This window comes from Lactuca serriola, chromosome 5 (genome assembly GCF_051521515.1).
Source record: "Lactuca serriola cultivar US96UC23 chromosome 5, Lser_US96UC23_V15, whole genome shotgun sequence".
Lineage (NCBI taxonomy): Eukaryota > Viridiplantae > Streptophyta > Magnoliopsida > Asterales > Asteraceae > Lactuca > Lactuca serriola.
Genome location: NC_136412.1, coordinates 62,653,735 through 62,664,557, shown reverse-complemented (window position 1 = coordinate 62,664,557; position 10,823 = coordinate 62,653,735). Strand labels below are relative to the sequence as shown.

Here is a 10,823-nt window from a genome sequence, read left to right as displayed (position 1 = left end):
TACTCGCCCATCATTACAAGCCATTTGTTCAATCTCTTCTTGAAGTACAAGTGGTATCTTTGCCATCTTTCCAAAAGCCAATTACCTTTATCAACTAACTCTATAACCTTTTATAGGTTTGTTATATGCACTAACAACAATGTCATCATGAATCACAATCATATATGAATATACAATATATCAATGCAAAAGAAGAAAAATATTGAAAGTTCAATAACATGTGTTTATTATTTATGGTGATTTACGATCAAGTTAATCTAACATTAATTAATTGTTGTCACATCCTTGCAACTGAAAATAAAATTATAACAATAAATTCCCTTTTTCATGATCTCCATTTGCTTCTACACTATTTGTATCAAGAAAATCATTCATGTAATACTCGAATTTGCTAACAACACTCTTGGGCAAGGATACTAGAACTCGAATAGCATTCGGATCACCAACAACCGGCAAAAACAAACAGTAAATGTCACTAGTAAGAGGACCCATGTGCAATGGCTTACCTTGTCCAAAATTTAAGTCCTCCAACCCTAACTTAGACCATTGTGATATAATTAAGCTTGCACTGAGATCAGTTGTCACGATTTTGTCCTCCAATAACTCTACGATACCATTTACACAGTCATTAGTTAGGGTAGACTTGGCTTCTTGCACCAATTTTACGACATAATACAAGTTACTATCAACCAATTCTTGTACAGTGGATTTGGCACAAGCCAACACAAACCCATTTCCGTAATATCCTTTTGGAATCTCTGGTTTTACTTTATTTCGAATATTCATTGAGAATAAAAGCTTCACTTCTAGAGATGGTGCAAGATCGAGCGATTTAACCCATGAACGCCATGTATGAGATGCTAAGACCTCAAAAGTTGTACATTTGATAGATGGTTCACATTGAGTCTTGAGACGAAGGGTATGGGAAGTGGTGTAAGTCAATGATGTAGGAACGAGCAGTTGAGATTGTAAATATCGATTAAGGGAAAACCCAGTATTAGAATGATTTTTGGTAAATGCAGGATGAAGTAAAGGTGGTAAGTGTGAGGAAGGAGACTGAGGCTTAAACAAGTGACGTGAATGGAATGGTGTTGGTAGATGATTGTCAACAGCTTTGGTGATAAGTTGGCTCCAAGCATGTAGGAATTGAGATGTACCAATACCGTCGCATAAACAGTGGTTGATGGCCGTGCACATAATCATTCCTCCACATTGAAGTTTCGTTACCTGCAATCAAATCATCCAAACAAACAATAGGAAGTTGGTTTAATAAAATTAGATATTTTAAACAAATTTCATAGAGATATATTCAAATTCTTAATTGATATATATATATATATATATATATATATATATATATATATATATATATATATATATATATATATATATATATGGTTAGGATCATGTGAGATCGTCATATTTTCTGAGACATGGGACGCAATCCTAGCCATTCATTTTGTAGATCAAAAAAATATATTTTTAAAAATGCAAAATAAATGAAATTTTTTGTTTTTTTTTTAAATATTATTTTCGTCATTTATTTTATCCAATATATATATATATATATATATATATATATATATATATATATATATACATACATATATATATATATATATATATATATATATATATATATATATATATATATATATATATATATAAAGTACTGTTTTTTTCAACATATATGTGAAATATTCTAGAAGAATATTATACTGTAAATATTTAAATCGATTTTTTAGAATATAAGATTATTTTACTAGAATACTAAACTATAAATATTCAAAAAATTCTAATAGAGTATTAGAATATTCTAACAAATCAAACATTTCTAGTAGAATACTAGAATATTTTAACATATTTATCAATTTTAGTAGAATATTAGAATATTCTAACATTTTAAAAATTCGATTTGATTAGTTACAATGTAATATTCTATTATAAAATTTCACTTATATTTTGGAAGAACGGTAATTTTATTTATTTATTTATTTTGGATAAATTAAATAATGAAAATAATATTTAAAAAAAGAATTTTCGGATTTTTTTTCTGTTATTTTACATTTTATATTTTTTTTTATCTCTAAGATGATTGACTAGGATCATGTGCCCATGTTTTATAAAATTAGCATGGTTTCAAATGAACATTTTCTCTCTCTCTCTCTCTCTCTCTCTCTCTCTCTCTTTCTTTCTCTCTCTCTTTATATATATATATATATATATATATATATATATATATATATATATATATATACACACACACACACACACAAACACACATACACACACATTGGAAAAGTGAATATACGCTACAAGAGATATAAGTTTAGGTACCTAAAACTACCGTACTAGGTTGTTTTGTATCATATATATAATACGACTAGGTGTGACACTCATGTATTACATAGGTTTATGTAAAAAAAAAATTAAATATGAAATTTTAACAATTTGAAAAGTTTGAATTTATAAGAAAAATGAGTAAAATTTTGAATTTATAAAATTAATAAGGCTTTAACGTATAGAATATATTACATATATAAACTCTTTGTAATAAATACCATACATATATATTACCTTACATATTAAATGATGAATTTTAATTTAATAAAATGAAAATTACAATAAAATGACAAGTGGAATATAGAAAATTCTAGAATTTTAAAAAATGACATGTGTCCAAATGAAGGAGAAGAGGACATGTGACAAAAAGCTCTTTATTTATTAGGGAAGATTTTCTAAAACTTCAATCCTTAACTTGATTTATTTATAAGATTTTGGAAATTTCATTATTATCTTCCTATTACATCACATTTTTTTGTCAAACACCTACCAAACTATATATATTATAATTGCAAATGAAAATTAAGTAAGAGGAAGATAATGGTGAAATCTCTAAAAATCTTGCGAGTAATTTAATTTAGGAGTTGAATTTTTAGAATTTTGGACAATTATAATGCATATATATATATATATATATATATATATATATATATATATATATATATATATATATATATATATATATGGGCTAGGTTATAATGTGGATGAACAACTATTGTGTGGACGTGTGGATAATGCTATTTTATGAAAATTACTAAGAGAATATGTTTTTTAGTAATGTGAATACATTCAATCTCACAAAACTACTGTTATTTTAATGGATTCTCACCAATTTTATTTCACTTTTGTTCTCATTCATCATTTTTTATTTATTTTAATTCTTACAGAATACGACTCAATAAACATACTGATAACATTCTGACAGAATGAGAATCATTAAAAAAAGTGTAGAATAACCTTATAGACGATTTAATTAGTGAAAATGCTTAATAATTAAAATAATTATATATAAAATTGAACGTATTCATATTATCAAACAACATATTTTCTTTGTAATTCTCACAGAATAACATTATCCACACGTCCACACAATAGATGTCAATCCACATTTGAACCTAACTCTCTCTCTCTCTCTCTCTCTCTCTCTCTATATATATATATATATATATATATATATATATATATATATATATATATATATATATAACCATTATTAATCATGTAACCAATGAAGCTATCCAAAACGTCAAAATTTAAAGCGATCGTCGACTAAAGGAAGGGTTGTAGATTGGTACATTGGATGCACATGCACCAGATTATATCAAAACTAATTTCATTTTTTAAAGTTTTTCTTAGGCTTTTTTTTTCTTTTTTTTTTTTGTTTAAAAAGCAACCAAATACTATGGTTCATGATTTTCGTCATCCTCAAATATAAATCCATAATGATATATAAAAATGATTTTTTTTTTCAAAAAAATTCACTTCATTTTATTTGTTTTTTTAAACACTAATATTTAATTTTTATTGAAAAAAATTAATAAATATATCAAAATTTATATTTTTCATACTCTTTAAATATAAATTCATATTGATGTAAAAAAAACAAAAAAAATTGAAATTTTAGCTCTGATTTACATTGTGAATCTGTTGAAAACTGAATTCTTTTCAGTTAAGATTCATAGTGTGAATAACTATAAGTCAAATTCACATTGTGAGTCCTCATAAGTGAAATATATGCGGTTGAGATTCACAGTGTGGATAAATCCACTCTTGAATTTTAAAAAATTAGTTTAGAAAAAAAAACTCAATTTGTTTTGTTGTTGTTTTTAAATATCTAGGTTGATTTTTTATCAATAAACAAAATAAATATATCAATAGTCATAATTGTTTGTACTCTTGAAATAGACATTCATACTGTAGTATAAAAACATATATTTTTCGAAATTAACTCGGATTCACATTGTGAATCTGCTGAGATTCACATTGTGAAGTTATTGAAAATTGAATTATTTTCAATTAACATTCACATTGTGATTGTGAATCATCAGAGACATGAAATAGTAAGTCAGAATCACATTGTTAATCTTCAAAATGAAAAATTACAATTTAGATTCACATTGCAAATCTGAATAGATCAAGATGGTTGTTTTTCACCGTTTTTTACCGATGTGGATATTTATTTATAGACGACAAAATTCGAGAATTTTGCTACACTTAGTTTTTTTGGATAAAAAATAAACTTAAATATTTATAAAAAAAACAAAACGAAGTTTGTGTTTTTTTATGAAAAAATTTGTTTGTATATATATTTTTCCCATAAATTAACGGATTTATATATATTTATGCACTTAATAAATACCTAATTTTATAAATAGATATTTTGCATACAAAAATGTTTTTATAAATAGAAAAAAGAAGAATTTTATGTGAAAATATGTTTTTTTTTGTGTAAATATGATTTTATAGAGCAAAAACTAATATTCGAAACAAATTTTCATAAAAAAAATAATGTGTAAAACTAAATTTAGGATGAATTGTAACGAAATTTTGAGATCTATGTAAAAAATATAAATTTTGGATCAAATTTATAATAAAATTTAAAACTTTAACAAAAAGTATAATTTTTAACTGTTAGATTACCTGTTGACCGAATAAAATAGTCAAAATAAATATACTTTCCGTTTTTTGCGATTTAATTAACTAAAAAAAAGAACTAAATCAATTATAAAGCCTAAACAAAAAGACTTTTTAGTAGATTTCCTAAAAAAAAACACTAAACAAACATATAGTTTTCAATTAACATTCACATTGTGATTGTGAATCATCATATACATGAAATAGTAAGTCAGAATTACATTGTTAATCTTCAAAATGAAAAATTACAATTTAGATTCACATTGCAAATCTGAATAGATCAAGATGGTTGTTTTTCACCGTTTTTTACCGATGTGGATATCTATTTATAGACGACAAAATTCGAGAATTTTGCTACACTTAGTTTTTTTGGATAAAAAATAAACTTAAATATTTATAAAAAAAACAAAACGAAGTTTGTGTTTTTTTATGAAAAAATTTGTTTGTATATATATTTTTCCCATAAATTAACGGATTTATATATATTTATGCACTTAATAAATACCTAATTTTATAAATAGATATTTTGCATACAAAAATGTTTTTATAAATAGAAAAAAGAAGAATTTTATGTGAAAATATGTTTTTTTTGTGTAAATATGATTTTATAGAGCAAAAACTAATATTCGAAACAAATTTTCATAAAAAAAATAATGTGTAAAACTAAATTTAGGATGAATTGTAACGAAATTTTGAGATCTATGTAAAAAATATAAATTTTGGACCAAATTTATAATAAAATTTAAAACTTTAACAAAAAGTATAATTTTTAACTGTTAGATTACCTGTTGACCGAATAAAATAGTCAAAATAAATATACTTTCCGTTTTTTGCGATTTAATTAACTAAAAAAAGAACTAAATCAATTATAAAGCCTAAACAAAAAGACTTTTTAGTAGATTTCCTAAAAAAAAACACTAAACAAACATATAGTTTTCAATTAACATTCACATTGTGATTGTGAATCATCATATACATGAAATAGTAAGTCAGAATTACATTGTTAATCTTCAAAATGAAAAATTACAATTTAGATTCACATTGCAAATCTGAATAGATCAAGATGGTTGTTTTTCACCGTTTTTTACCGATGTGGATATCTATTTATAGACGACAAAATTCGAGAATTTTGCTACACTTAGTTTTTTTGGATAAAAAATAAACTTAAATATTTATAAAAAAAACAAAACGAAGTTTGTGTTTTTTTATGAAAAAATTTGTTTGTATATATATTTTTCCCATAAATTAACGGATTTATATATATTTATGCACTTAATAAATACCTAATTTTATAAATAGATATTTTGCATACAAAAATGTTTTTATAAATAGAAAAAAGAAGAATTTTATGTGAAAATATGTTTTTTTTGTGTAAATATGATTTTATAGAGCAAAAACTAATATTCGAAACAAATTTTCATAAAAAAAATAATGTGTAAAACTAAATTTAGGATGAATTGTAACGAAATTTTGAGATCTATGTAAAAAATATAAATTTTGGATCAAATTTATAATAAAATTTAAAACTTTAACAAAAAGTATAATTTTTAACTGTTAGATTACCTGTTGACCGAATAAAATAGTCAAAATAAATATACTTTCCGTTTTTTGCGATTTAATTAACTAAAAAAAAGAACTAAATCAATTATAAAGCCTAAACAAAAAGACTTTTTAGTAGATTTCCTAAAAAAAAACACTAAACAAACATATAGTTTTCAATTAACATTCACATTGTGATTGTGAATCATCATATACATGAAATAGTAAGTCAGAATTACATTGTTAATCTTCAAAATGAAAAATTTACAATTTAGATTCACATTGCAAATCTGAATAGATCAAGATGGTTGTTTTTCATCGTTTTTTACCGATGTTGATATCTATTTATAGAGGACAAAATTCGAGAATTTTGCTACACTTAGTTTTTTTGGATGAAAAATAAACTTAAATATTTTTTAAAAAAACAAAACGAAGTTTGTGTTTTTTTATGAAAAAATTTGTTTGTATATATATATTTCCCATAAATTAACGGATTTATATATATTTATGCACTTAATAAATACCGAATTTTATAAATAGGTATTTTGCATACAAAAATGTTTTTATAAATAGAAAAAAGAAGAATTTTATGTGAAAATATGTTTTTTTGTGTAAATATGATTTTTTAGAGCAAAAACTAATATTCGAAACAAATTTTCATAAAAAAAATAATGTGTAAAACTAAATTTAGGATGAATTGTAACGAAATTTTGAGATCTATGTAAAAAATATAAATTTTGGACCAAATTTATAATAAAATTTAAAACTTTGACCAAAAGTATAATTTTTAACTGTTAGATTACGTGTTGACCGAATAAAATAGTCAAAATAAATATACTTTCCGTTTTTTGCAATTTAATTAACTAAAAAAAAGAACTAAATCAATTATAAAGCCTAAACAAAAAGACTTTTTAGTAGATTTCCTAAAAAAAACTAACACTAAACAAACATATAAGTTGTGTCTATGTCATTCATACAAAAAAAAAAATCAATTCTAATTTTTAATATACATAAGCATATATTTACATGCATATATGTAATTTTTTCCTAGACTTTTTAGACATTTTTCGTAGGTCGTATGTAGGACTAATAGCGGTTTGTTAGGTTATATATATATATATATATATATATATATATATATATATATATATATATATATATATATATATATATATATATATATATATATATATTAATAAATATTTTTAATATTTTTTTGTCAAGTGTCACTCTAACACAACTCTTCATTAATATTATATCATCTTCATTAATATTATGACATGTGTCATCTAGATATATTAGATAACTCATTTCAAAATTCAAATTTACAATTTCGAAATATATGTTAAATTTGAAGTTATAATAATTTTAAAAATTGATATATCTCTTAATTAACAATTTATTTAAAATTATTGATTAATAATTATAAATTTTTATTATGTAAGTTTAATTGATTTTATAACTGTGGTTTCCACGGGTTATAAACAAGTATATATATATATATATATATATATATATATATATATATATATATATATATATATATATATATATATATATAATCAAAAAATAAACATAACTTGTGCCACATGATATTTTTCTAGAGTATTAGTTCAAAATTTTATATTTTAAAGATCCACGGAAATCTCGAGTTTATAAAAAATTTAATTTTATAGCTAAAAGATTATATGTGACAAAATGAATAACAATATGCCATATGGTAAAAAAGATATTTATTTATTACAATAGATTTCGGATTATTAATATTTTCTCATAATATGTCAATAAAATAAAGTTTATAAAATTTAGATATAATAATAAAACAAATATTGAAAATAGTTGTTTAGGTGGTTTTTTATATATTAGAATATCTCATAACTTAATTCAAATTTTAAAATTTAAATTTCATATTTATATATATATATATATATATATATATATATATATATATATATATATATTAACGAAAACAATTATATAATCGAGATTACGAAAACGATTGTTGATTATATCCATTTTGGAATGTTATTTTATCAAATATATCTTTTGAATATATTAAATTTTTAATATTTAGTTATCTATAAATTAACATTAAAATGAGACAATATTTTTAATAAATTTTTTTATGTTTTTTTTTAATTTAATATATATATATATTTATATATATATATATATATATATATATATATATATATATATATATATATATATATATATATATATATATATTCTCCTTAATAAATGAAGGTTTTTTTTGCCACATGTCAATCTATCATGAAATTTGACACTTATCATTTTGTGGTATTTTTAAAATAAATATTATCCACTAGTCAATTTTTATTTTGTTTCAATTTTAAAAATTAAAGTCATATACTTATATATATATATATATATATATATATATATATATATTATTAAATTTCAATATATAAGTTTATTAATTTCTTATTTTAAAATTATACATTAAAAAATATTTTTTATTTACACTTTAGTTTAATGTTTATTTTTTTTTTAAATCAAACCGTGTAATATATTCACACCTATATATCCATACACTCAATTAAACATAAAATTTTAAGAAATCAGATGGAATTAAATCACAATTTCTAACTCTTTTAGATAAATTGGAGTGTGATTGGCAGTGCTTTTTGAAACTTAGCAATTGGTTAATAAATTGTTTTAAAGAATTGAATGAGAGGCACCTTGATGTTCAAAAATTAATATTAATGAAAAGTAGTTAATTAAATAGAGCAATTATAGGCTCGATCGATCAGGTGGCAAAAAGAACTTACTTGAACAACAAGAGGAGGAGTTTCTACAAAAGTGCGAGCATCAACCCGAAAAAGTAGTTTCCTCCAAGACTTATTTGGTTTGTGGGAAAGCTGAAGAAAGTGTTGAGCAGTGATATCCATGTATGCTTCTGCAAAAACAGCACCTTCGCCATTACACTCAACCTGAAGCTTCTCATCGTCTTCGTCACGTTCTTCATGAGCAAGGTGTAGGGGTTTCAGTCTGCCCGCCAATGGATAGTAATCTACAAGAACCTTAGAGAGAGAAGATTTGAGGAGATCGATGGCTACAGAGTTTTGAAAAAGATAAATATATTTAATTGAGAATCTAAGGAACTTTTGATCATCGATATTGGAGAGATAAAGAATGTGATTTGGGGCGGGGCTATTGGGTTTGATCAAACTTGGTTGCTTCTGTTCATAGCGACAATCTGGGAGTTCTTCATCCCATGATCTTTCCATGCTTGCTGCTTCGAGGTTCTAATCTCACTCTCACACAGAAAAACGATTTGAGAGAGAGAGAGAGAGAGAGATTAGTGGAGAAATAGGAAGATCTACTGCAAATATATGGGATCAATTATGTATTTAGGTATGTCGACAACCAACTTTTGAAAGTTTAAGGCTATTTTATGTTTTAGTTTTAAAATAATTTGGAATTAAAAAAAAATTGTTAGATAGTATCACCTTAAGATTATTATTTTAAATAAAACATTTATTTTAGAAGAGGTATGTTTAACGGCGTATTTGACAAAAATAACTGTTAGGTGGAAACGAGTATCGGTTAGCTGGTAACGGGTAGCTGGTAGCGTGTAGAATGTAGCTGATAACGGGAAGCTGGTAGCGTGTAGCAGGTAGCTGATAACGGGAAGCTGGTAGCGTGTAGCAGGTAGCTAGTAGCGGAAAGCTATAACTTTTATTTGTTATATGAATGTTTGATAAAAGTAGCTGGAAGCTTTTGAAATATACAAAATTACATAAAAAGACAATTGATTAAAAATAAATAAATATATAAATATATTTTTAAGGGTAGTTATGGAAATTGATTTCAAAAGCTCATGAGCGTTTTGTTAAACGCTAAATGAAGTAGTTTTTAGAATCGAAGTGTTTTGTTAAAACTAAAAGTTAAACGCTCGTACCGCCAAACAAAACCTTTTGTTTAAACTAGAGCATTTTATCAAAAGCTAAAAATCTAAAAGCTCCCAAACGATTCCAAAAGTTCCGTGCCAAACACGCCGTAAATAGTTTTTAGAAGCTTTTAGCTACTAAAAACTTTTAAATTTTAATTTTTATATAATTTCATATATTTAGAAGTTTATAATTAATTTTACCGAATATTTTTAGAACTTTAATAAAAAATTAAGCTTTAAGTGAACAACTAGTTTTGTAAAAAATAATTAGGCTGTGTTTGGCGCGCCACAGCTAGCTGATAAGCTAGCTTATTTTTCGAGCTTTTTTATGTTGTCGTATTTGGTAAGCCAAAAAGTAACCAAAAAGTAGCTGATAAGCTAGCTTTTTAAA

The 10,823-nt window shown here is 23.7% G+C and overlaps 1 protein-coding gene across 1 annotated transcript; it reads right to left on the bottom strand.

Moving 5' to 3' along the window:
• Positions 1 to 202: 202 nt before the first annotated feature.
• LOC145052542 (HXXXD-type acyl-transferase family protein) lies at positions 203 to 9,862 on the bottom strand. Its single transcript, XM_079000363.1, has 2 exons — positions 9,309 to 9,862; positions 203 to 1,227 (listed from the first exon to the last, which is right to left on the bottom strand). The coding sequence occupies exons 1-2, from the start codon at positions 9,765 to 9,767 to the stop codon at positions 304 to 306; spliced, it is 1,383 nt and encodes a 460-aa protein (XP_078856489.1). The 5' UTR covers positions 9,768 to 9,862; the 3' UTR covers positions 203 to 303.
• Between the last annotated feature and the right edge of the window lie 961 nt (positions 9,863 to 10,823).

Bases quoted from the DNA above. Each gene is read 5' to 3' on its own strand.
- LOC145052542 (XM_079000363.1), bottom strand. From the start codon at position 9,767: ATGGAAAGATCATGGGATGAAGAACTCCCAGATTGTCGCTATGAACAG. The intron at 1,228-9,308 runs GTAAGTTCTTTT...ATTTGATTGCAG, and splicing joins CTCCTCCTCTTGTTGTTCAA to GTAACGAAACTTCAATGTGG.